The sequence below is a fragment of the Pelecanus crispus genome (assembly GCF_030463565.1).
Source record: "Pelecanus crispus isolate bPelCri1 chromosome 25 unlocalized genomic scaffold, bPelCri1.pri SUPER_25_unloc_2, whole genome shotgun sequence".
Lineage (NCBI taxonomy): Eukaryota > Metazoa > Chordata > Aves > Pelecaniformes > Pelecanidae > Pelecanus > Pelecanus crispus.
In genome coordinates this window covers 3,887-31,202 of record NW_027461233.1, presented here as the reverse complement: position 1 = coordinate 31,202, position 27,316 = coordinate 3,887, and the positions used below count along the sequence as shown (strand labels likewise).

The window sequence follows — 27,316 nt, the reverse complement described above, 5'->3', positions numbered from 1 at the left end:
CCCCCCACATCACCACCCCCACCCCCCACATCACCCCCCACCGCCGCAAAGCCTGCTGGGAGCCCGGAAAACCGGGTTCCCTTGGGAGCGGGGCGGGGGGACACGGACCCCGGCGCGCGGGCTCATGGGGGTCCGGATGCTTGGGGTCACCCAAGCACGGCAAGGTCACGCTATGGGGCGCGACCCCCAAGCCCTCCTCGGGCCCCCTAAAAAGGCGACGGCGGTGGTTATGGGGCAGAGCGAGGCATGCTGGGAAGGCCGGGATGCTTGGGGGTCAGCCCCCGTGCCGCGGGGGGTGCAGGGTGGGGTCCCCCTCCCCCCCCAAGGGTTGTGTGGGGAGAATGTGGGGCAGAGCTTCGAGCAAAGCATGATGGGAGCCCGGATGCTTGGGTCCCCCGAGACCCATAACTAACTCCCCCCCCCCCCCCCAGCCCTGCCCCACACCACGTCACGGGGGGGGCGCCGGGAGTGAGGCTGATTAGATAGCGCTCATTAATCATTAACGAGCGCCGACGGGGCCTCCCCTCCCCCCAACATTTGATAAGCAAGAGCGTGATAAGGGGGGGGGGGCGGGGGGGGCAGCATCAAGGGCGGCCGGAGGGCGGTGTGGGGTGGGATGTGGGGCTGGGACCCCTAAATATCCAGGAGGGTGTCGTGCCCCCCCCGCCATGTGACCCACAAGTTGGGGGGGGGGGGGGCAGGTGTGTGGGTCACCCCCCGCCCCCGCGTCCACCCCCCCTCCCCCCACCCCAAAAAAGGGCCCCAGGCGTCCGGGTGTCCCCTGCCGCCCCTCCCCCCCGCAGGGGACCCAGGCGTCCGGGCGAGGTCACCTTGGGCGGTTCCCCAGGGGTATAAGGGGAGGTGGGGAGCGGACTGGGAGGCACTGGGAGGCACTGGGAGGCACTGGGAGCTGCCGGGAGCTGCCATGGGGAAGGAGGTGAGGGGCTGCGGGGGGGGGGGGTTGGACAGAAGGATGGACGGATGACAGGAGGATGGACGGAGGGATGGACAGAAGGATGGACAGAGGGGGCGGAAGGATGGACAGAGGGGTGGACAGGAGGATGGACAGGAGGATGGACAGGAGGGTGGACAGGAGGACAGAGGGATGGATGGAGGGGCAGAAGGATGGACAGAGGGGTGGACGGAGGGGCAGAAGGATGGACAGAAGGATGGACAGAGGGGTGACGGAGGGGCGGAAGGTATGGACAGAAGGATGGACAGAGGGATGGACGAGGGGCAGAAGGATGGACAGAAGGATGGACAGAGGGGGTGGGACGGAGGGGCAGAAGGATGGACAGAGGGATGGATGGAGGGGGCGGGAAGGATGGACAGAAGGATGGACAGAGGGATGGACATGAGGATGGACAGAGGGATGGACAGATGGACAGAAGGGTGGACGGAAGGGTCGGAGGGACAATGGGATGGACAGGACAGGGGGATGGACAGGAGGATGGACAGGAGGATGGACGGATGGACAGAGGGGTGGACGGAGGGGCGGAAGGATGGACGGAAGGATGGACAGAAGGATGGACAGAGGGGTGGACGGAGGGTCAGAAGGACAATGGGATGGACAGAGGGATGGATGGAGGGGCGGAAGGATGGACAGATGGACAGAGGGATGAACGAAGGTGCGGAAGGATGGACAGAAGGATGGACAGAGGGATGGATGGAGGGGCGGAAGGATGGACAGAAGGATGGACAGAGGGATGGACATGAGGATGGACAGAGGATGACAGATGGACAGAAGGGTGGACGGAAGGGTCGGAGGGACAATGGGATGGACAGGACAGGGGGATGGACAGGAGGATGGACAGGAGGATGGACGGATGGACAGAGGGGTGGACGGAGGGGCGGAAGGATGGACGGAAGGATGGACAGAAGGATGGACAGAGGGGTGGACGGAGGGTCAGAAGGACAATGGGATGGACAGAGGGATGGATGGAGGGGCGGAAGGATGGACAGATGGACAGAGGGATGAACGAAGGTGCGGAAGGATGGACAGAAGGATGGACAGAGGGATGGATGGAGGGGCGGAAGGATGGACAGAAGGATGGACAGAGGGATGGACATGAGGATGGACAGAGGGATGGACAGATGGACAGAAGGGTGGACGGAAAGGTCGGAAGGACAATGGGATGGACAGGACAGGGGGATGGACAGGAGGATGGACAGGAGGATGGACGGATGGACAGAGGGGTGGATGGAGGGGCGGAGGGACAATGGGACGGACAGAAGGATGGACAGGAGGACAGGAGGACGGTGGGAAGGACAGGAGGATGGAGGGATGGACAGAGGAACAGCTGGAGGGATGGACAGGAGGGAAAGAGGGACGGAGGGATGGACAGCAGGACGGAGGGATGGAAGGATGGACAGAAGGACGGACGGAGGGTCGGAGGGAGAAGGGGATGGACAGAAGGACGGACGGATGGACAGGATGGACAGAGGGGTGGACAGGAGGGTGGACAGAAGGTCAGAGGGACAAAGGGGTGGACAGAAGGATGGACAGAAGGACGGACAGAAGGACGGAGAGAGGGACAGGAGGATGGACGGAGGGTCAGAGGGACAAGGGGACGGACGGAAGGACAGAGGGACAGACAGAGGGACGGACAGAGAGATGGAGGGGTGGACAGAGGGAGGGAGGGAGGGACGGAGGAGGGGATGGACGGACAGAGGGACGGACAGAAGGATGGACGGAGGGACAGATGGAAGGATGGACAGAAGGACAGAGGGACGGACGGAGGGACGGACAGAGGGATGGAGGGGTGGGCAGAGCGATGGATGGACAGACGGACGAGGGAGGGACGGAGGGACGGAGGGACGGAGGGACGGACGGAGGGACGGAGGGAGGGACGGACGGGCAGACAGAAGGACAGAGGGATGGACAGAAGGACAGAGGGACAGAGGGACGGAGGGAGGGACAGACGGCGGGACGGACAGACGGCGGGACGGACAGACGGCGGGATGGACGGACGGACGGACAGACGGGCGGGCGGAGAGAAGGTGGCAGGAGGCGAAGGGCAAGGCGGAGGTGGGACGGGGAGGGAGGGGTGGACGGACAGAAGGACGGACAGAGGGACACCCCCCCCCCCGGTGACCCTTGACCTCTGACCTCTCCCCCCCCCCCGCCCCCAGGAGAGCTATGAGCTGGGGCCGCGGGGCAAGGCCCCGCCCCCCGCCAAAAAGGGGCGTGGCCGCCGCAAGCAGGAGAAGCTGGAGGACATGAAGAAGGAGATGGACGTGGTACGGGGGCAACTGGGAGGGACTGGGAGGGACTGGGAGGGGCCGGGGGGGCACTGGGAGGGACTGGGAGGGACTGGGGGTCAATGGGGGGCACTGGGAGGGGCTGGGAGGGGCCGGGGGGGCAATGGGGAGCACTGGGAGGTCAACTGGGGGGACTGGGAGGGACTGGGGGTCAATGGGGGGAACTGGGAGGCCAACTGGGGGGCACTGGGAGGGACTGGGAGGGGCTGGGAGGGGCTGGGAGGGTCAATGGGGGGCACTGGGAGGGACTGGGGGTCAATGCGGGGCACTGGGAGGTCAACTGGGGGGGGACTGGGTGGGACTGGGGGGTCAATGGGAGGCACTGGGAGGGACTGGGAGGGACTGGGGGGTCAACGGGGGGCACTGGGAGGGACTGGGAGGGTCAATGGGGAGGGTCAGGAGGTCAACAGGGGTCAAGAGGGGGGCTGGGAAGGTCCCTAGGGCACTGGGAGGGGCAGTGAGGGCACTGGGCTATACTGGGGGGCACTGGGAGGGTCAGGGGTCAGAGCCAGGGGTCAGGGGTCAAGGGTCAGTGCTGAGGCTGCTGCCCCCAGGATGACCACAAGCTCGACATCAACGACCTGGAGGTCAAGTACAGCACCAGCATCACCAAGGTGGGTGACCCCTGACCTCTGACCCCTGGGTGACCCCACAACCCTCACGGCTCCCAGCACCGTGACCCTCTGACCCCCAACCCCATTGACCCCCATGACCCTACCGGTCACATTGACCCTTGACCCCTCCCTCAACCTCATCGACCCCCCCCATGACCCATCAACCCCACTGACCCCACTGACCCCCATCGACCCCATTGACCCCACTGACCCCAGTCAACTCCGTGATCCCCATCAACCCCATTGACCCCCTTGACCCCAGTCAACCCCATGACCCCCATCAACCCCATTGACCCCACCAACCCCATTGACCCCATTGACCCCACTCAACTCCATGACCCTGTTGACCCCAGTCAACTCTGTGACCCCATTGACCCCACTCAACTCCATGACCCCGTTGACCCCAGTCAACTCTGTGACCCCATTGACCCCAGTCAACTCCATGACCCCCATCAACCCGATTGACCTCATTGACCCCAGTCAACCCCACAACCCCCACCAACCCCACTGACCCCACCAACCCCATTGACCGCGTTGACCCCAGTCAACCCCATGACCCCCACCAACCCCATTGACCCCACTCAAACCTGTTGACCCCACCAACCCCATTGACCCCAGTCAACCCCATGACCCCATTGACCCCAGTCAACCCCATGACCCCCACCAACCTGTTGACCTCATCAACCCCATTGACCCCACCAACCCCATTGGCCCCATCAACCCTCCCAACCCCATTGACCCCACCAACCCCATTGACCCCACCAACCCCATTGACCACATCGACCCCATTGACCCCACCAACCCTGCTGACCCCATCGACCCCATTGACCCCACCAACCCCATTGACCCCATCGACCCGATTGACCCCATCGACCCCATTGACCCCACCAACCCCATTGACCCCACCAACCCCATTGACCACATCGACCCGATTGACCCCATCGACCCCATTGACCCCACCAACCCCATTGGCCCCATCGACCCCATTGACCTCATCAACCCCATTGACCTCATCAACCCCATTGACCCCACCAACCCCACTGACCACATCGACCCGATTGACCCCATTGACCCCATCGACCCCATTGACCCCACCAACCCCATTGACCCCACCAACCCCGTTGGCCCCATCGACCCCATTGACCCCACCAACCCCGTTGACCCCATCGACCCCACCAACCCCATTGACCCCATCGACCCCATTGACCCACCAACCCTGCTGACCCCATCGACCCCATTGACCCCACCAACCCCATTGACCCCACCAACCCCACTGAACACATCGGCCCGATTGACCCCATTGACCCCACCAACCCCGTTGACCCCATCGACCCCACCAACCCCATTGACCCCATCAACCCCACCAACCCCATTGACCTCATTGACCCCACCAACCCCATTGACCCCACCAACCCCATCGACCCCATTGACCCCACCAACCCCGTTGACCCCATTGACCCCACCAACCCCATTGACCCCATCGACCCCACCAACCCCATTGACCCCATCGACCCCACCAACCCCGTTGACCCCACTGACCCCCATAACCCCCCTTGACCCCGGCAGGGCCTGGTGGAGGCGGGTGGCAGCCGAGCGGCTGCTGCGGGACGGCCCCAACGAGCTCCGCCCCCCCCGGGGGACCCCCGAGTGCGTCAAATTTGGGCGGCAGTTGGCCGGGGGTCTCCAGTGCCTGATGTGGGTGGCGGCGGCCATTTGCCTCATCGCCTACGGGGTGCAGGAGGGAGAGGGCGACCGCGGCAGCTCCGACAACGTATGGCCGGACACCTGCGTCCATCTTGAGGGGGCGTCTGGGTCCATTCTGAGGGGAACATCTAGGTTCACCTGGGGGACACACACGCGTGGGTCCATGGGTTGAGGAACGCCCGGGTCCATCTGGGGAAACATCTGGGTCCTTCTGGGGTGGAGACCGCTTGGGTCCATCTTGGCGGGAGAGGTCTGTGTCCTTCCAGGAGGGACACAGGTGGGTTCATGGGTTGAGAAACGCCTGGGAACATCTGGGAGAACATCTGGGCCCATCTTGGGGGGATGCCTGGGTCCATCTTGAGGAACATCTGGATTGGGGGGGGGGGGGTATGTCTAGGTCCCTGGGCTGTGGAACGGCCAGATCCATCTTGGGGAACATCTGGGTCCACCTGGGTTGGAGAACATCTGGGTTCACCTGGGTTGGAGAACATCTGGGTCTACCTGGGTTGAACATCTGGGTTCATCTGGGTTGGAGAACATCTGGGTTCACCTGGGTTGGAGAACATCTGGGGCCATCTTAGAGGGGTGCATGGGTCCATGGGTTGAGGAATGTTTGGGTCCATCTGGGTTGGGGAACAGCTGGGTCCATCTGGAGAACATCTGGGGCCATCTTGGGGGGCAGCTGGGTCCCCAGGTTGGAGAACATCTGGGGCCATCTTGGGGGGCACCTGGGTCCTCGGGTTGGGGAACAGCTGGGTCCATCTGGAGAACATCTGGGGCCATCTTGGGGGGCACCTGGAAACCAGGGACCCTTGGGAGGGGGCAACTTGGGGGGCTCGGGGGGAAGAATTTGATGCCTGGGACCCTCTGATGGGGGTACCCGGACACCTGGGTGCCCCACCCTGGGGGCCTGATCCTGTCCCCACCCCCCCTGCCCCTCCAGCTGTACCTCGCCATCGCCCTCATCGCCGTCGTCGTCGTCACCGGTTGCTTTGGTTACTACCAGGAGTTCAAGAGCACCAACATCATCGCCAGTTTCAAGAACCTCGTCCCTCAGGTGGGGTCGCCCGGGTGCTCGGGTCCCTTCCCCACCCAGATGTTTGGGTCCCCAGCCAGATGTTTGGGTCCCCACCCGGACGCCTGGGTTCTCCTGTCACCCCTCCGCAGCAAGCCACGGTGATCCGGGAAGGGGACAAGTTGCAGATCAACGCCAACGAGCTGGTGGTGGGTGACCTGGTGGAGATCAAAGGAGGCGACCGGGTTCCCGCAGACATCCGGATCATCTCGGCTCAGGGTTGCAAGGTGGGCCTGGACGCCGAGGTCCTGGCGGTGGTGGTGGTGGTGGTGGGACGGCCAGATGCCTGGGTTCGCCCTGGGGTGAGCCGCGTCCTCTCCCCACCGCCTCCAGGTGGACAACTCCTCGTTGACGGGGGAGTCGGAGCCCCAGACGCGGTCACCCGAGTGCACCCACGACTCCCCCCTGGAGACCCGCAACATCGCCTTCTTCTCCACCATGTGTCTAGAAGGTGCGTCCCACCCAGACTCCGGGCTTCCCTTCCCAGATGTTCTGGGTCCCACCTGGATGCCTGGGTCCCACCGGGACACCTGGGTGCCCCCCAGATGCCTGGGTCCCACCTGGACACCTGGGTCCCACCTGGACACCGGGGTCCCACCTGGACACTGGGGTCCCACCGGGACGCCTGGGTCCCACCAGGACACCTGGGTGCCCCCCAGATGCCTGGGTCCCACTGGGATGCCTGGGTCCCACCAGGACACCTGGGTCCCACCTGGACACTGGGGTCCCACCGGGACGCCTGGGTCCCACCAGGACACCTGGGTCCCACCAGGACACCTGGGTGCCCCCAAAATGCCTGGGTCCCACCAGGACGCCTGGGTCCCACCTGGACACTGGGGTCCCACCGGGACGCCTGGGTCCCACCAGGACACCTGGGTGCCCCCAAAATGCCTGGGTCCCACCAGGACACCTGGGTCCCACCAGGACATCTGGGTCCCACCTGAACATCTGGGTCCTACCTGGACATTTGGGTCCTACCTGGACATTTGGGTCCCACCTGGACGCCTGGGTCCCACCAGGACACCTGGGTCCCACCTGGACACTGGGGTCCCACCGGGACGCCTGGGTCCCACCAGGACATCTGGGTCCCACCAGGACATTTGGGTCCCACCGGGACATCTGGGTCCCACCTGAACATCTGGGTCCTACCTGGACATTTGGGTCCTACCTGGACATTTGGGTCCCACCTGGACACCGGGGTCCCACCAGGACACCTGGGTGCCCCCCAGATGCCTGGGTCCCACCAGGACATTTGGGTCCCACCTGGACACCTGGGTCCCACCGGGACACCTGGGTCCCACCAGGACACCTGGGTCCCACCGGGACACCTGGGACCCCTAACCCCCCGGGATATCTGGGTGCTATAGGGACGGCCATGGGGCTGGTGATCAACACGGGCGACCGCACCATCATCGGGCGCATCGCCAGCTTGGCCTCGGGGGTGGAGAACGAGAAGACGCCCATCGCCATCGAGATCGAGCACTTCGTTGACATCATCGCCGGTCTCGCCATCTTCTTCGGCGCCACCTTCTTTGTGGTGGCCATGGTCATCGGCTACACCTTCCTCCGTGCCATGGTCTTCTTCATGGCCATCGTCGTGGCCTACGTCCCCGAGGGGCTGCTGGCCACTGTCACGGTATGGCTTGGGACGTCCTGGGTGGGGTTGGAGCTGTGGGTCCCATCACAAGCCATGGGTAGGTTCCCATGGGTCCAAGGCCACCACAGGACCTCCGGTAGGTCCCCATGGCTCCAAGGCCACCACGGGACCTCCAGTAGGTTCCCATGACTCCAAGGCCACCACAGGACCTCCAGTAGGTCCCCATGGGTCCAAGGCCACCACGGGACCTCCAGTAGGTCCCCGTGGCTCCAAGGCCACCACAGGACCTCCGGTAGGTCCCCATGGCTCCAAGGCCACCACGGGACCTCCAGTAGGTTCCCATGACTCCAAGGCCACCACAGGACCTCCAGTAGGTCCCCATGGGTCCAAGGCCACCACGGGACCTCCAGTAGGTCCCCATGGCTCCAAGGCCACCACGGGACCTCCAGTAGGTCCCCGTGGCTCCAAGGCCACCACGGGACCTCCAGTAGGTCCCCGTGGCCCAAGGCCACCACGGGACCTCCAGTAGGTCCCCATGGCTCCAAGGCCACCACGGGACCTCCAGTAGGTCCCCGTGGCCCAAGGCCACCACGGGACCTCCAGTAGGTCCCCATGGCTCCAAGGCCACCACGGGACCTCCAGTAGGTCCCCGTGGCTCCAAGGCCACCACGGGACCTCCAGTAGGTCCCCGTGGCTCCAAGGCCACCACAGGACCTCCAGTAGGTCCCCATGGCTCCAAGGCCACCACGGGACCTCCAGTAGGTCCCCATGGCTCCAAGGCCACCACAGGACCTCCAGTAGGTCCCCGTGGCCCAAGGCCACCACGGGACCTCCAGTAGGTCCCCATGGGTCCAAGGCCACCACAGGACCTCCTGTAGGTCCCTATGGGTCCATCAGCCATGGGTGCTACGAGGTCCTTGAGGGTCTTCAAGGTGCTCACACAGGACCCACGGGTCCAACGCGAGCCAAGGCTGCGACACGGGTTCTGGTTGTCCCTATGGGTCCATGGATGTCAACGGCTTTCCTGGAAGTCCCCAAGGCCACCACAGCAGCTCCAGGCCATCCCCAAGGGTCCCATGGGGGCCATAGGGGTTCCCCAGGGAGCTGAGGGCCTTCTCCGGCCCCAGGTTTGCCTCTCACTGACGGCGAAGCGGCTGGCGCGGAAGAACTGCGTGGTGAAGAACCTGGAAGCGGTGGAGACGTTGGGCTCCACCTCGGTCATCTGCTCCGACAAGACCGGGACCCTCACCCAAAACCGGATGACGGTGGCGCATCTCTGGTTTGACAACCAGATCCATACGGCCGACACTACTGAGGACCAATCGGGTGAGCCAGATGCCTGGGTCCCACCTCCACACCCCCGCCCCCCCAAACCCCGGACGCTTGGGTCCTTTGAGGTGACCCCGCCCCCCCCCCCCATATGTCCCACCCCCCCCCAGGTCAGAGCTTCGACCAATCGTCGGAGACGTGGACCATGCTGAGCCGCGTCGTCACCCTCTGCAATAGGGCCCAGTTCAAGCCGGGGCAAGACAACGTCCCCGTGGCCAAGGTGGGGCACGTATGGGGCCACGGGCGCTATAAGGGGCCTATATGGGGCTGGGCGGGTCCTATAGGGACCCTACATGGGGCTGGGCGGGTCCTATAGGGGCCCTACATGGGGCCGGGCGGGTCCTATAGGTGCCCTACATGGGGCTGGGCGGGTCCTATAGGGGCCCTACATGGGGCCGGGCGGGTCCTATAGGGGCCCTACATGGGGCCGGGCGGGTCCTATAGGGGCCCTATATGGGGCTTTATGTGGGATTGGGAGAAGTGTATAGGGGCCAGGACTCCCACAGGGGCACTATATGGGGCTGGGAGGGGTGTGTAGGGGGCCAGAACCCCCACAGGGCCACAATATGGGGCTGGGAGGGAGATACAGGGGCCCTATAGCGGGGGTGAGGGGGTGTATAGGGGCCCTATATAGGGCTGAGAGGGGCATATATGGCCCAGGACACCCACAGGGGCATTATATGGGGCTAGGAAGGGTGTGTAGGGGGCTAGAACCCCCACAGGGGCACAATATGGGGCTGGGAGGGAGATACAGGGGCCCTATAGCGGGGTGAGAGGGTGTATAGGGGCCCTATATAGGGCTGGGAGGGGCATATAAGGCCCACGACTCCCATAGGGGCATTATATGGGGCTGGGAGGGGTGTGTAGGGGGCCAGAACCCCCACAGGGGCACAATATGGGGCTGGCAATGTCATATAGGAGCCCTATATAGGGCTGGGAGGGCAACATGGGGACCCCCATAGGGGCCTATATAGGGTGATATGGGCGCCTCCCCCACACCCCCCCCCGCTTACGCCCCGCTCCCACAGCGTGAGGTCATCGGCGACGCCTCGGAGACGGCGCTGCTCAAGTTCGCGGAGGTGACGGTGGGGTCGGTGGCGGAGGCGCGGGGCCGGTTCCCCAAGGTGGCCGAGCTGCCCTTCAACTCCACCAACAAGTTCCAGGTGGGGACACGGGTGCCGGGTGGGACACGGGTGTCCGGGAAGGGGACCCGGGTGTCCGGGAAGGGGAGCCAGACATCTGGGAAGGGGACCCAGGCGTCTGGGAAGGGGACCCAGGTGCCCAGGAAGGGGACCCAGGTGCCCAGGTGGGGACCCAGGCATCCAGGAAGGGGACCCAGGTGTCCAGGAAGGGGACCCAGGTGTCCGGGTGGGGACCCAGAGGTCTGGGAAGGGGACCCAAGTGTCCAGGTGGGGGACCAGGCATCCGGGAAGGGGACCCAGGCTTCCAGGAAGGGGACACACGTGTCCAAGAAGGGGACCCAGGTGTCCGGGAAGGGGATCCGGGTGTCCGGGTGGGGACCCAGGTGTCCAGGAAGGGGACCCAGGCATCCAGGAAGGGGACCCAGGTGTCCAGGAAGGGGACCCACATGTCCAAGAAGGGGACCCGGGTGTCCGGGAAGGGGAGCCAGATGTCCAGGAAGGGGACCCAGGCATCTGGGAAGGGGACCCAGGCGTCTGGGAAGGGGACCCAGGTGCCCAGGTGGGGACCCAGGCATCCAGGAAGGGGACCCAGGTGTCCGGGAAGGGGACCCAGGCATCCAGGAAGGGGACCAGGTGTCCGGGAAGGGGACCCAGGCATCCAGGAAAGGGACCCAGGCGTCTGGGAAGGGGACCTGGGTGTCCGGGAAGGGGAGCCAGATGTCCAGGAAGGGGACCGAGGTGCCCGGGAAGGGGACCCAGGTGCCCAGGAAGGGGACCCAGGTGTCCGGGTGGGGACCCAGGCATCTGGGAAGGGGACCCAGGCTTCCAGGAAGGGGACACATGTGTCCAAGAAGGGGACTCAGGTGTCCGGGAAGGGGACCCAGGTGTCCGGGAAGGGGACCCACATGTCCAAGAAGGGGACCTGGGTGTCTGGGAAGGGGACCCAGGCATCCAGGAAAGGGACCCAGGCGTCTGGGAAGGGGACCTGGGTGTCTAGGAAGGGGACCCAGATGTCCAGGAAGGGGACCCAGGCATCCAGGAAGGGGACCCGGGTGTCCGGGAAGGGGACCCAGGTGTCCGGGTGGGGACCCAGAGGTCTGGGAAGGGGACCCAAGTGTCCAGGTGGGGGACCAGGCATCCGGGAAGGGGACCCAGGCTTCCAGGAAGGGGACACACGTGTCCAAGAAGGGGACTCAGGTGTCCAGGAAGGGGACCCAGGTGTCCGGGAAGGGGATCCAGGTGTCCGGGTGGGGACCCGGGCATCCGGGAAGGGGACCCAGACATCTGGGAAGGGGACCCAAGTGTCCGGGAAGGGGACCCAGGTGTCCAGGAAGGGGACCCAGACATCTGGGAAGGGGACCCAGGTATCCGGCAGGGACCCGGGTGTCCGGGAGGGACCCAGACATCTGGGAAGGGGACCCAGGTATCCGGCAGGGACCCGGGTGTCCGGGAGGGACCCAGACATCTGGGAAGGGGACCCAGGTATCCGGGAGGGACCCGGGTGTCCGGGAGGGACCCAGGCACCCAGGTGGGGACCCAGACATCTGGGAAGGGGGCCTGGGTGTCTGGGAAGGGGACCCAGGTATCCGGGAGGGACCCGGGTGTCCGGGAGGGACCCAGGCGGGAACGCGGGCACCCGGTCCCTCGACAGCTGTCGGTGCACGAGGCGGGGAGAACGGCAGCTCCTGGTGCTGAAGGGTGCTCCCGAGCGGGTGCTGGAACGGTGCAGCACGGTGCTGCTGAAGGGGCAGGAGCTGGCCCTGGACGCCCAGTGGCGGGAGGCCTTCGAGGGGGCCTACGCCGAGCTGGGGGGGCGCGGGGAGAGGGTGCTGGGTGAGTGGGGCGAGGGGGGTGGGGGGGGGGAGATGGGGGGAATGGGGGGGACGTGGGGGTGGGGGGACGTCATGGGGAGGTGGGGATGGGGGGACGTGGGGGTAGGGGGATGTCATGGGGGGATGTGGGGATGGGGGGACGTCATGGGGGGAGATGGGGATGGGGGGATGGGGGGACATCGTGGGGGGAAATGGGGATGGGAGGATGGGGGGATGGAGGGATGTCATGGGGAGATGGGGACGTGGGGATGGGGGGACGTCATGGGGGGAGATGGGGATGGGGGGACGTGGGGATGGAGGGACGTCATGGGGGGACGTGGGGGTGGGGGGACGTCATGGGGGGACGTGGGGATGGGGGGATGGAGGGACGTCATGGGGGGACGTGGGGATGGAGGGACATCATGGGGGGAGATGGGGACGTGGGGATGGAGGGACACCATGGGGGGAGATGGGGATGGGGGGACGTGGGGTTGGGGGGACGTCATGGGGGGACGTGGGGATGGGGGGGACGTCATGGGGGGACGTGGGGATGGGGGGACGTCATGGGGGGAGATGGGGATGGGAGGATGGGGGGATGGAGGGATGTCATGGGGAGATGGGGACGTGGGGATGGGGGGACGTCATGGGGAGAGATGGGGATGGGGGGGACGTGGGGATGGGGGTACATCACAGGAACATGGGGATGAGGGGACATCATGGGGAGATGGGGACGTGGGGATGGAGGGACACCATGGGGGCGTGGGGGGACATGGGAACATGGAGGGGCCCTGGAAGGACAAGGGGACATGAGGGACACATGGGATGGCGGCCACGCGTGCAGGAGACCGGCACGGGCAATGCCCCATGCGCACAGGTCCCAATGTCACCCCGCGTCCCCTCACGTCCCACCCCTCCCCTTGTCCCTTCCAAGGGTTCTGCGCCCGCTGGCTGCCAGCGGGGACGGTGGCGGCAGGGACGGACCCCGAGACGCTGCCGGAGGTGGCTGTGGGCCTCTGCTTCGCCGGGCTGGTGTCCATGATCGACCCCCCCAGGGCCACCGTCCCCCAGGCCGTACTCAAGTGTCGCACGGCGGGTATCAGGGTAAGGGACATGGAGGGCACGGGGACTGGGAGGGACATGGGGATGGGGGACATCAAGAACATGGAAGAACATGGGGGGACATGGGGACTGGCATGGACACAGGGACTGGGAGGGACATGGGGATGGGGGACACCAAGAACATGGAAGAACATGGGGGGACAATGGGACTGGGATGGACACGGGGATGGGGGGACATGGGGATGGGGGACACCAAGAACATGGAAGAACATGGGGGGACAATGGGACTGGGATGGACACGGGGATGGGGGGACATGGGGATGGGGGACACCAAGAACATGGAAGAACATGGGGGGACATGGGGACTGGGATGGACACGGGGATGGGGGGACATGGGGATGGGGGACATCAAGAACATGGAAGAACATGGGGGGACATGGGGACTGGGATGGACACAGGGATGGGGGGACATGGGGATGGGGGACACCAAGAACATGGAAGAACATGGGGGGACATGGGGACTGGGATGGACACAGGGATGGGGGGACATGGGGATGGGGGACATCAAGAACATGGAAGAACATGGGGGGACATGGGGACTGGGATGGACACAGGGATGGGGGGACATGGGGATGGGGGACATCAAGAACATGGAAGAACATGGGGGGACAATGGGACTGGGATGGACACAGGGATGGGGGGACATGGGGATGGGGGACATCAAGAACATGGAAGAACATGGGGGGACATGGGGACTGGGATGGACACAGGGATGGGGGGACATGGGGATGGGGGACATCAAGAACATGGAAGAACATGGGGGGACATGGGGACTGGGATGGACACAGGGATGGGGGGACATGGGGATGGGGGACATCAAGAACATGGAAGAACATGGGGGGACAATGGGACTGGGATGGACACGGGGATGGGGGGACATGGGGATGGGGGACACCAAGAACATGGAAGAACATGGGGGGACAATGGGACTGGGATGGACACAGGGATGGGGGGACATGGGGATGGGGGACACCAAGAACATGGAAGAACATGGGGGGACAATGGGACTGGGATGGACACAGGGATGGGGGGACATGGGGATGGGGGACATCAAGAACATGGAAGAACATGGGGGGACAATGGGACTGGGATGGACACGGGGATGGGGGGACATGGGGATGGGGGACATCAAGAACATGGAAGAACATGGGGGGACAATGGGACTGGGATGGACACAGGGATGGGGGGACATGGGGATGGGGGACACCAAGAACATGGAAGAACATGGGGGGACAATGGGACTGGGATGGACACGGGGATGGGGGGACATGGGGATGGGGGACACCAAGAACATGGAAGAACATGGGGGGACAATGGGACTGGGATGGACACAGGGATGGGGGGACATCAAGGACGTGGAGGGATCTGGGGACATGGGAGGAATATGGGGACATGAGGATGGGGGGACATCAAGAACATGGAGGGATCTGCAGGGACATGGCGAGAACATGGGGACGTGAGGATGGGGGGACACCAAGAACATGGAGGGATCTGCGGGGACATGGCGAGAACATGGGGACGTGAGGATGGGGGGACACCAAGAACATGGAGGGATCTGGGGGTGACATTGGGGACCAGGAGGAACCATCAGGCCCACACCAATGGCCCCCATGTCCCCAGGTCATCATGGTGACCGGAGACCACCCCATCACGGCCAAGGCCATCGCGGCGGCCGTCGGCATCATCTCGGAGGGCAGCGAGACCCCCGACGAGGTGGCAGCTCGTCTACGCGTGCCCCTTGAACGGGTGGACCCCAGGTGGGACCCTCAGGTGGCTGGGAGGGGACCCAGACATCTGGGGGGGGGGGGGGGGGGGGACCCAGGCATCTGGGTGGAGGTGCCCTTGACACCTGGGTGGCCCGTGGTGGGCACCTCAACGTCGTGGGTGCTCCAGCTCCAGTGAGAGGTGGGGACAGGGGCACCCAGGCGTGGTGGTGGAGGTGACCTTGACACCTGGGTGGCCCGTGGTGGGCACCTCAACGTCGTGGGTGCTCCAGCTCCGGGGAGGTGGGGACAGGGGCACCCAGGCGTGGTGGTGGAGGTGACCTTGACACTTGGGTGGCCCGTGGTGGGCACCTCAACGTCGTGGGTGCTCCAGCTCTGGGGAGGTGGGGACAGGGGCACCCAGGCGTGGTGGTGGTGGTGACCTTGACACTTGGGTGGCCCGTGGTGGGCACCTCAACGTCGTGGGTGCTCCAGCTCCAGTGAGAGGTGGGGACAGGGGCACCCAGGCGTGGTGGTGGAGGTGACCTTGACACTTGGGTGGCCCGTGGTGGGCACCTCAACGTCGTGGGTGCTCCAGCTCCGGGGAGGTGGGGACAGGGGCACCCAGGCGTGGTGGTGGAGGTGACCTTGACACTTGGGTGGCCCGTGGTGGGCACCTCAACGTCGTGGGTGCTCCAGCTCCGGGGAGGTGGGGACAGGGGGGTCCCAAGTGTCCGGTTTTGTCCCCGTCCCCTCCCCAGGCAGGCGCGGGCGCGGGTGGTGACAGGGGCGGAGCTGGCGGCCATGACACCGGAAGCGCTGGAGGGTCTCCTGCGCGCCCACCCTGAGATGGTCTTCGCCCGGACGTCACCGCAGCAGAAACTTGTCATCGTGGAGAGCTGCCAGCGGCTGGTGGGGACACTGGGGGGCATGGGGGACATTGGGGACACTGGGGGCATTGGGAACTTGGGGGGACATGGGGACATTGGGGGGGACATGGGGACATTGGGGGGACATCGTGGGGCCACTGGGGAATTTGGTGACACTGGGGACATGGGCACAACTCGAAGCCGTTGCCAGTCCAGGTGGGGAGGGGACATTGGGTGGCCTTGGGGACATTGGGATGACCAGAGACGTGCCCCCAGCACCCCTGTCCCCAGGGTGCCATCATGATGAGGATGGTGATGTCCCCAAGGGGCCATCATGGTGGAGATGGTGATGTCCCCAAGGGGCCATCATGGTGCGGACGGTGATGTCCCCAAGGGGCCATCATGATGAGGATGGTGATGTCCCCAAGGGGCCATCATGGTGGTTCATGGTGATGTCCCCAAGGTGCCATCATGAAGGGGACAGTGATGGTCCCTGTCCCCACCCCACTGGTCCTTGTGTCCCCAAGGGGCCATCATGATGAGGATGGTGATGTCCCCAAGGTGCCACCATCAAGGGGACAGTGATGTCCCCAAGGTGCCATCACGGTGGTGAAGGTCCCTGTCCCCATCCCTCTGGTCCCTGTGTCCCCAAAGTGCCACCACGGTGGAGATGGTGATGTCCCCAAGGTGCCACTATGAAGGGGACAGTGAGGTCCCCAAGGTGCCATCATGATGAGGATGGTGATGTCCCCAGGGTGCCATCATGGTGGGGATGGTGATGTCCCCAAGGTGCCATCATGAAGGGGACGGTGATGTCCCCAAGGTGCCATCATGATGAGGATGGTGATGTCCCCAAGGTGCCACCATGAAGGGGACAGTGATGTCCCCAAGGTGCCATCATGGTGGGGACAGTGATGTCCCCAAGGTGCCACCACGATGAGGATGGTGATGTCCCCAAGGTGCCATCACGGTGGAGATGGTGATGTCCCCAAGGTGCCATCATGGTGGGGATGGTGATGTCCCCAAGGTGCCATCATGATGGTGGTGGTCCCTGTCCCCATCCCTCTGGTCCCTGTGTCCCCAAGGTGCCATCATGGTGGAGATGGTGATGTCCCCAAGGTGCCATCATGATGGTGGTGGTCCCTGTCCCCATCCCTCTGGTCCCTGTGTCCCCAAGGTGCCATCATGGTGGAGATGGTGATGTCCCCAAGGTGCCATCATGATGGTGGTGGTCCCTGTCCCCATCCCTCTGGTCCCTGTGTCCCCAAGGTGCCATCATGGTGGAGATGGTGATGTCCCCAAGGTGCCATCATGATGAGGATGGTGATGTCCCCAGGGTGCCATCATGGTGGGGATGGTGATGTCCCCAAGGTGCCACTATGAAGGGGACAGTGAGGTCCCCAAGGTGCCATCATGATGAGGATGGTGATGTCCCCAGGGTGCCATCATGGTGGGGATGGTGATGTCCCCAAGGTGCCATCATGAAGGGGACGGTGATGTCCCCAAGGTGCCATCATGATGAGGATGGTGATGTCCCCAAGGTGCCACCATGAAGGGGACAGTGATGTCCCCAAGGTGCCATCATGGTGGGGACAGTGATGTCCCCAAGGTGCCACCACGATGAGGATGGTGATGTCCCCAAGGTGCCATCACGGTGGAGATGGTGATGTCCCCAAGGTGCCATCATGGTGGGGATGGTGATGTCCCCAAGGTGCCATCATGATGGTGGTGGTCCCTGTCCCCATCCCTCTGGTCCCTGTGTCCCCAAGGTGCCATCATGGTGGGGATGGTGATGTCCCCAAGGTGCCATCATGATGGTGGTGGTCCCTGTCCCCATCCCTCTGGTCCCTGTGTCCCCAAGGTGCCATCATGGTGGGGATGGTGATGTCCCCAAGGTGCCATCATGATGGTGGTGGTCCCTGTCCCCATCCCTCTGGTCCCTGTGTCCCCAAGGTGCCATCATGGTGGAGATGGTGATGTCCCCAAGGTGCCATCATGATGGTGGTGGTCCCTGTCCCCATCCCTCTGGTCCCTGTGTCCCCAAGGTGCCATCATGGTGGAGATGGTGATGTCCCCAAGGTGCCATCATGATGAGGATGGTGATGTCCCCAGGGTGCCATCATGGTGGGGATGGTGATGTCCCCAAGGTGCCACTATGAAGGGGACAGTGAGGTCCCCAAGGTGCCATCATGATGAGGATGGTGATGTCCCCAGGGTGCCATCATGGTGGGGATGGTGATGTCCCCAAGGTGCCATCATGAAGGGGACGGTGATGTCCCCAAGGTGCCATCATGATGAGGATGGTGATGTCCCCAAGGTGCCACCATGAAGGGGACAGTGATGTCCCCAAGGTGCCATCATGGTGGGGACAGTGATGTCCCCAAGGTGCCACCACGATGAGGATGGTGATGTCCCCAAGGTGCCATCACGGTGGAGATGGTGATGTCCCCAAGGTGCCACCATGAGGGGGACAGTGATGGCCTTCATCCCTCACCCCTCCGCCCCCCATGTCCCCAGGGCGCCATCGTGGCGGTGACAGGGGACGGGGTGAACGACTCCCCGGCGCTGAAGAAGGCCGACATCGGGGTGGCCATGGGCATCGCCGGCTCCGACGCCGCCAAGAACGCGGCTGACATGATCCTCCTGGACGACAACTTCGCCTCCATCGTCACCGGCGTGGAGCAAGGTGGGGCTGGGGACAGCGGGGCAGGGTGGGGGGGTGACACCCGAGGTGACGCCGTCCCCACCCTTCCCAGGCCGCTTGATCTTTGACAACCTGAAGAAGTCCATCGCCTACACCTTGACCAAGAACATCCCCGAGTTGACCCCCTACCTCATCTACATCACGGCCAGCGTCCCCCTGCCCTTGGGGTGCATCACCATCCTCTTCATCGAGCTCTGCACCGATATCGTGAGTGCCCGGACGTCTGGGGTGCCCCCTGCCCAGGTGCCTGGGTGCCCCCATGCCCAGGTCCATCAACTGGGCGTTGAGGTTCCTCACCCAGCAACCAGGGTTCTTCACATGGGTGTTGCGGTCCTTCACCCACGCATCTGGGCGCCTCACCCCGATGTCGGGGTCCCTCCTGGATGCTGGGGTCCCCAACCTCGATGCCAGGTGCCTGGGTGCCCCCATGGCCCCATGCCCAGGTCCATCAACTGGGCGTTGAGGTTCCTCACCCAGCAACCAGGGTTCTTCACATGGGTGTTGCGGTCCTTCACCCACGCATCTGGGCGCCTCACCCCGATGTCGGGGTCCCTCCTGGATGCTGGGGTCCCCAACCTCGATGCCAGGTGCCTGGGTGCCCCCATGGCCCCATGCCCAGGTCCATCAACTGGGCGTTGAGGTTCCTCACCCAGCAACCAGGGTTCTTCACATGGACGTTGGGGTCCTTCACCCATGCATCTGGGCGCCTCACCCCGATGTCGGGGTCCCTCCTGGATGCTGGGGTCCCCAACCTCGATGCCTGGGTCCCCTCTGCCCGGGTGCCCCCATGCCCAGGTCCATCAACTGGGCGTTGAGGTTCCTCACCCAGCAACCAGGGTTCTTCACATGGACGTTGGGGTCCTTCACCCACGCATCTGGGCGCCTCACCCCGATGTTGGGGTCCCTCCTGGATGTCGGGGTCCCTCCCAGATGCCTGGGTCCTCCACCCAAACACCCCAGTCCTCCACCAAGGGACCCCAAGGTGGACACCTTGAGTCCCTCACCACGGCACCTTGAGCCTTCACCCCAACGCTTGGGGCCTTCACCCCAAGGGTTGGGTCCTTCACCCCAAGGGTTGGGTCTACCGCCCAGCTACTGGGCGGGCGGGGGGGTCCCCCAGTCAGCTATCGGGGTGCCTCCCGGCCACCTGGGTCCCTCACCCAGATATTTGGGTCCACAGTTCCCCTCGGTCTCCTTGGCCTACGAGAGGGCGGAGAGCGACATCATGCACCTGAAGCCCCGCAACCCTCGACGCGACCGATTGGTCAACGAACCCTTGGCGGCGTATTCCTACTTCCAGATTGGTACGGCCCGGATTTTGGGGTGCTCCTGGGGGTGCGGGAGGGGCGCAGACACCGGGGTTCAACTGGGTGATGGGGTGAGGGGTGGGATGTGGGGTTCCCAAGGGAGAGGGGTGGCCAGGGTCCACCTTGGGTGGGTGGCAGAGGGGCTGGTGTAGCTGTTGGGGTGCCCCAGACACCTGGGTCCCCGGACACCCCGACACGTTGGGTCCGTGGGTTCCTGGACATCTGGGTCCTTGGTCACCGAGGTCCCTGGACACCCAGGTGCCTGGGTGCCCGGTCACTTGGACACCTGGGTGCCTGGAGACCCCAGGTCCCTGGACACTTGAGTCCCCGGGCACTGGTGTCCCTTGGTCCTTGGGCACCTGGGTCCCTGGGTGCTTGGGTCCATGGGACCCTGGACACTTGGGTCCCCAGACACCTGGGTCCCTTGGTCCTTGGGTGCTCAGACCCCTGGGTGCTTGGGTCCACAGGTCCATGGGACCCTGGACACTTGGGTCCCCAGACACCTGGGTCCCTTGGTCCTTGGGTGCCCAGACCCCTGGGTGCCTGGGTCCACAGGTCCATGGGTCCCTGGACAGTTGGGTCCCAAGACACCTGGGTTCCATGGTCCTTGGGTGCCAGGACACCTGGGTGCTTGGGTCCACAGGTCCATGGGTCCCTGGACACTTGGGTTCCATGGTCCTTGGGTGCCCAGACCCCTGGGTGCTTGGGTCCACAGGTCCATGGGTCCCTGGACATTTGGGTCCCAAGACACCTGGGTCCCTTGGTCCTTGGGTGCCAGGACACCTGGGTGCTTGGGTCCACAGGTCCATGGGTCCCTGGACACTTGAGTCCCCGGACACTGGTGTCCCTTGGTCCTTGGGCACCTGGGCCCTTGGGTGCTTGGGTCCATGGGACCCTGGACACTTGGGTCCCTTCGTCTTTGGGTGCCAGGACACTTGGGTGCCTGGGTCCACAGGTCCATGGGTCCCTGGACAGTTGGGTCCCAAGACACCTGGGCTCCATGGTCCTTGGGTGCCAGGACACCTGGGTGCTTGGGTCCACAGGTCCATGGGTCCCTGGACATTTGGGTTCCATGGTCCTTGGGTGCCCAGACCCCTGGGTGCTTGGGTCCACAGGTCCATGGGTCCCTGGACACTTGGGTCCCCAGACACCTGGGTCCCTTGGTCCTTGGGTGCTTGGACACCTGGGTGCTTGGGTCCACAGGTCCATGGGTCCCTGGACAGTTGGGTCCCAAGACACCTGGGTTCCATGGTCCTTGGGTGCCTGGGTCCACAGGTCCATGGGACCCTGGACACTTGGGTCCCCAGACACCTGGGTCCCTTGGTCCTTGGGTGCTCAGACCCCTGGGTGCCTGGGTCCACAGGTCCATGGGTCCCTGGACACTTGGGTCCCCAGACACCTGGGTCCCTTGGTCCTTGGGTGCCCAGACCCCTGGGTGCCTGGGTCCACAGGTCCATGGGTCCCTGGACAGTTGGGTCCCAAGACACCTGGGTTCCATGGTCCTTGGGTGCCAGGACACCTGGGTGCTTGGGTCCACAGGTCCATGGGTCCCTGGACACTTGGGTTCCATGGTCCTTGGGTGCTCAGACCCCTGGGTGCTTGGGTCCACAGGTCCATGGGTCCCTGGACACTTGGGTCCCCAGACACCTGGGTCCCTTGGTCCTTGGGTGCTCAGACCCCTGGGTGCTTGGGTCCACAGGTCCATGGGTCCCTGGACACTTGGGTCCCCAGACACCTGGGTCCCTTGGTCCTTGGGTGCTTGGACACCTGGGTGCTTGGGTCCACAGGTCCATGGGTCCCTGGACAGTTGGGTCCCAAGACACCTGGGCTCCATGGTCCTTGGGTGCCTGTGTCCAGAGGTCCATGGGTCCCTGGACCCTTGGGTCCCCAAACACCTGGGCTCCTGGGTTCCGTGGTCCTTGGGTGCTTGAGTCCAGAGGTCCATGGGTCCTGGACATTTGAGTCCCCAGACACTTGGGTCCCTTCATCTTTGGGTGCCAGGACACTTGGGTCCCCAGACACCTGGGCTCCATGGTCCTTGGGTGCCTGTGTCCAGAGGTCCATGGGTCCCTGGACCCTTGGGTTCCATGGTCCTTGGGTGCCCAGACCCCTGGGTGCCTGGGTCCACAGGTCCATGGGTCCTGGACATTTGAGTCCCCAGACACTTGGGTCCCTTCATCTTTGGGTGCCAGGACACTTGGGTCCCAAGACACCTGGGCTCCATGGTCCTTGGGTGCCTGGGTCCACAGGTCCATGGGTCCTGGACACTTGGGTCCCCAAACACCTGGGTTCCTGGGTTCCATGGTCCTTGGGTGCTTGAGTCCAGAGGTCCATGGGTCCCTGCACACTTGGGCGCCCAGACCCCTGGGTGCCCGGACCCCTGGGTGCCCACCTAACCCAACACCCCCCCCCCCCCGCCATAGGCGCCATCCAGTCCTTCGCCGGCTTCACCGACTACTTCGTGGCCATGGCGCAGGAGGGTTGGTGGCCCCTGCTCTGCTTGGGCTTGCGCCCGCGTTGGGAGGACCACCACGAGCAGGAGCTGCAGGACAGCTACGGCCAACAGTGGGTACGTACCGCTCCCTATAGACCCTTATAGGCCCCCCCGCCCCCCCATACGTCCCCGGCCCCCCTCCTCGCTGACCTAGCCGTCGCCCGTAGACCTTCGAGCAGCGCCGCTACCAGCAGTACACCTGCTACACACCGTCTTCTTCATCAGCATCGAGATGTGCCAGATCGCCGACGTCCTCATCCGCAAGACCCGGCGCCTCTCCCTCTTCCAGCAGGGCCTCTTCCGGTGCCTATAGGGGCTATAGGGGGGGCTACAGGGGGGCTATAGGGGGGGCTATAGGGGCTCTTCGAGTGCCTATGGGGGCAGACCAAAGGGGTGGTGGGACTCCGCAAGTGCCAAGGGGGGCTTCTTCCAGTGACTATCGGGGTGTAGGGGCTCGGCCAGCACCTATGGGAGCTATAGGGGTTCTTCCGGAGGCTAAGGGGGCTCTTCTGGTGCCTACGGGTGCTATAGGGGCTCTGCCGGTGCCTATGGGACGCTAGGGGGTAGCAAGGGTCTTCCAGTGCCTATGGGGTGTACAGGGGCTATAGGGCACTGTGGGTGCCTATAGGGGCTCTTCCAGGGCCTACGGGGTCTATAGGGGTTCTGCTAGTGCCTATGGGGTCTATACAGGCTCTGTCGCTGCCCTATAGGAGGCTATGGGGCTTCTTCTGGTGCCCATGTGCATATATACAGCCCGGTGCCTATGGGGGTATACGGGCCACAGGGCCTCTGCTATGGGAGTCTGTAGGGTGCTATAGGTGCCCATAGGGGCGCCTGTGTGGTGCCTATAGGGCACTACACGATCCCATGGGGTGCTATAGCTGCTTGTGGGGTGCCTATAGGGCACTATAGGAGTCCATGGGGTGCTATACGTGCCCATAGCGGTGCTTCTGGGGTGCTACAGGTGCCTATCAGGCACTATAGGAGCCCATGGGGTGCTATAGGTGCCTATAGGGGTGCCTGTGGGTGCCTCTTGGGCACTATAGGAGCTCATGGGGTGCTTGCTATAGGTGCCCATAGGGGCGCCTGTGGGGTGCCTGTAGGACACTCCAGGAGCCCATGGGGTGCCATAGGTGCCCATAGGGCACTATAGGTGCCCATAGGGGCGCCTGTGGGGTGCCTGTAGGACACTCCAGGAGCCCATGGGGTGCCATAGGTGCCCATAGGGCTGCCTGTGGGGTGCCATAGGTGCCCATAGGGCTGCCTGTGGGGTGCCTATCAGGCACTATAGAAGCCCATGGGGTGCTATAGGTGCCCATAGGGGTGCCTGCAGGTGCCTATAGGGCACTACAGGAGCCCATGGGGCGCTATAGGTGCCCATAGGGGTGTCTGTGTGTGCCTATCAGACACTATAGGAGCCCATGGGGCACTATAGGTGCCTATAGGATGCTATAGGAGCCGATGGGGCACTATAGGTGCCCATAGGGGTGCTTATCGGGCACTATAGGAGCCCATGGGGCGCTATAGGTGCCCATAGGGGTGCCTGCAGGTGCCTATCGGGCACTACAGGAGCCCATGGGGCGCTATAGGTGCCTATAGGGCGCTATAGGAGCCCGCGGGGCGCTATAGGGGTCTGTCTCTCGGCAGGAACCGGATCCTGGTGATCGCCATCGTGTTCCAGGTGTCCATCGGCTGCTTCCTCTGCTACTGCCCCGGGATGCCCAACGTCTTCAACTTCATGCCCATACGGTGCGGCCGGACCCTGCGGCCCCCCCGAGCCTCTCCCGGAAACCTGGGGCCCCTTCCCGGAAACCTGGGTGCCCTTCCCAGAAACCTGGGGTGCCCCCGAGCCCCTCCCGGAAACCTGGGGTCCCTCCTGACCCCTTCCCGGACCCCTGAGTACCCTCCTGATCCCTCCCAGAAACCTGGATGCCCTTCCCGGAAACCTGGGTGCCCTTCCCGGATGCCTGGGTGCCCTCCTGATCCCTCCCAGAAACCTGGATGCCCTTCCCGGAAACCTGGGTGCCCTTCCTGACCCCTTCCCGGACCCCTGGGTGCCCTTCCCGGATGCCTGGGTGCCCTTCCCGGATGCCTGGGTGCCCTCCTGAGCCCCTCCCGGAAACCTGGATGCCCTTCCCGGAAACCTGGGTCCCATCCTGACCCCTTCCTGGACCCCTGGGTGCCCTTCCCGGATGCCTGGGTCCCCTCCTGAGCCCCTCCCGGAAATCTGGGGCCCCTTCCCAGACCCCTGGGTGCCCTTCCCAGAAACCTGGGTCCAATCCTGACCCCTTCCCGGAAACCTGGGTCCCCTTCCCGGAAACCTGGGGTGCCCCCGAGCCCCTCCCGGAAACCTGGGGTCCCTCCTGACCCCTTCCCGGACCCCTGGGTACCCTCCTGATCCCTCCCAGAAACCTGGATGCCCTTCCCGGAAACCTGGGTGCCCTTCCTGACCCCTTCCCGGACCCCTGGGTGCCCTTCCCGGATGCCTGGGTCCCCTTCCCGGATGCCTGGGTTCCCTCCTGAGCCCCTCCCGGAAACCTGGGGCCCCTTCCCAGAAACCTGGGTGCCCTTCCCGGAAACCTGGGTCCCATCCTGACCCCTTCCTGGACCCCTGGGTGCCCTTCCCGGATGCCTGGGTCCCCTCCTGAGCCCCTCCCGGAAATCTGGGGCCCCTTCCCAGACCCCTGGGTGCCCTTCCCAGAAACCTGGGTCCCATCCTGACCCCTGGGTGCCCTTCCCGGATGCCTGGGGCCCCTCCTGACCCCTTCCCGGAAACCTGGGTCCCTTTCCCAGACACCTGGGGCCCCCTGAGTCCCTCCCGGAAATCTGGGTGCCCTTCCCGGACCCCTGGGTGCCCTTCCTGGATGCCTGGGGCCCCTTCCTGGAAACCTGGGTGCCCTCCTGACCCCTTCCTGGAAACCTGGGGCCCCTTCCTGGAAACCTGGGGCCCCTTCCCGGATGCCTGGGTCCCCCCCCGAGCCCCTCCTGGAAACCTGGTGCCCCTTCCCGGACCCCTGGGTGCCCTTCCCGAATTCCTGGGTGCCCTTCCCAGACCCCTGGGTCCCCCTTCCCGAATTCCTGGGTGCCCTTCCCAGACCCCTAGGTCCCCTTCCCGAATTCTGGGTCCCCTTCCCAGACCCCTGGGTCCCCTTCCCGGACCCCTGGGTCCCCTCCTGAGCCCCTCCCGGAAACCTGGGGCCCCTTCCTGGACACCTGAGTCCCCTTCCCGGAAACCTGGGGCCCCTCCTGAGCCCTTCCCAGAAATCTGGGTCCCCTCCCAGAAACCTGGGTGCCCTTCCCAGAAACCTGGGTCCCATCCTGACCCCTTCCCGGACACTTGGGTCCCTTTCCCAGATCCCTGGGTCCCTCACGGAGCCCTGGGTGCCCTTCCCGAATCCCTGGGTGCCCTTCCCAGACCCCTGGGTGCCCTTCCCGAATTCCTGGGTGCCCTTCCCGGACCCCTGGGTGCCCTTCCCGGACCCCTGGGTGCCCTTCCCGAATTCCTGGGTGCCCTTCCCAGATCCCTGGGTGCCCTTCCCAGATCCCTGGGTGCCCTTCCCAGATCCCTGGGTGCCCTTCCCAGACCCCTGGGTGCCCTTCCCGAATTCCTGGGTGCCCTTCCCGAATTCCTGGGTGCCCTTCCCAGACCCCTGGGTGCCCTTCCCGAATTTTGTGTCCCCTTCCCAGACCCCTGGGTGCCCTTCCCGAATTCCTGGGTCCCCTTCCCGGACCCCTGGGTCCCCTTCCCGAATTCCCGGGTGCCCTTCCCAGATCCCTGGGTGCCCTTCCCCGAATTCCTGGGTGCCCTTCCCAGACCCCTGGGTACCCTTCCCGAATTTTAGGTCCCCTTCCCAGACCCCTGGGTGCCCTTCCCGAATTCCCGGGTGCCCTTCCCGGACCCCTGGGTGCCCTGACCGCCTGCGTGTCCCCATGCCCCAGGTTCCAGTGGTGGTTCGTGCCGATGCCCTACGGCCTCCTCATCCTCGTCTACGACGAAATCCGGAAACTGGAGTGCGGAGACACCGGGAAGTGAGTGCCCGGTCCCTGGGTGCCTGGGGGTGTCCCCCCACACCCCCAAAACCGCCTGGGGGTCCCCCCCCCCCCCCCCCTCACCCCTCTGTGTCTTCCCCCCCTTCCAGGTTGGTGGGATCGAGAGCTCTACTACTGAGAGGGCGATGGCCCCCCCCGGATGCCTGGGGGCCCCCCAAAAACCTGGGGTCCCCCCCAAATGCCTGGGTCCCCCCCAACTGCCTTGGCACCTCCCACACACACCTGGGTGCCCCCAAATGTCTGGGTGCCCCCCACCACCACCTGGATCCCCCCTGGATGCCTGGGGCCCCCCCCGATGGTTGGATCCCTCCTGAACCCCTGGGGGTCCCCCCCCCCCAAATGCCTGGGTCCCCCCCCGAAATATCTGGATCCCTAAGGATGCCTGGGTCCCCCCGCAAACATCTGGGTGCCCCCAAAACACCTGGGTCCCTCCCCAGACACCTGGGTCCCCCCCAAATTTGTGGGTCCCCTCAGATGCCTGGGTCCCCCCCCCAAACCTTTGGGTGCCCCCTGGCCACCTGGATCCCCTCAGATGCC

The 27,316-nt window shown here is 64.6% G+C and overlaps 1 protein-coding gene across 1 annotated transcript; it reads left to right on the top strand.

Moving 5' to 3' along the window:
• Positions 1-916: 916 nt before the first annotated feature.
• ATP4A (ATPase H+/K+ transporting subunit alpha) lies at positions 917-26,758 on the top strand (the record flags this gene model as incomplete). Its single annotated transcript, XM_075727267.1, is given in 24 exon segments — positions 917-937; positions 3,133-3,240; positions 3,816-3,875; positions 5,442-5,456; positions 5,458-5,646; positions 6,523-6,636; positions 6,747-6,881; positions 6,988-7,105; positions 8,022-8,290; positions 9,379-9,577; positions 9,691-9,800; positions 10,609-10,757; positions 12,389-12,555; positions 13,465-13,634; positions 15,273-15,409; positions 16,117-16,267; positions 18,742-18,910; positions 18,981-19,135; positions 20,109-20,232; positions 22,659-22,804; positions 22,897-22,935; positions 22,938-23,032; positions 24,377-24,478; positions 26,669-26,758. Coding segments are annotated over 24 exon segments (3,023 nt in total), but the record flags the coding sequence as incomplete, so codon positions are not given.
• Positions 26,759-27,316: the final 558 nt, after the last annotated feature.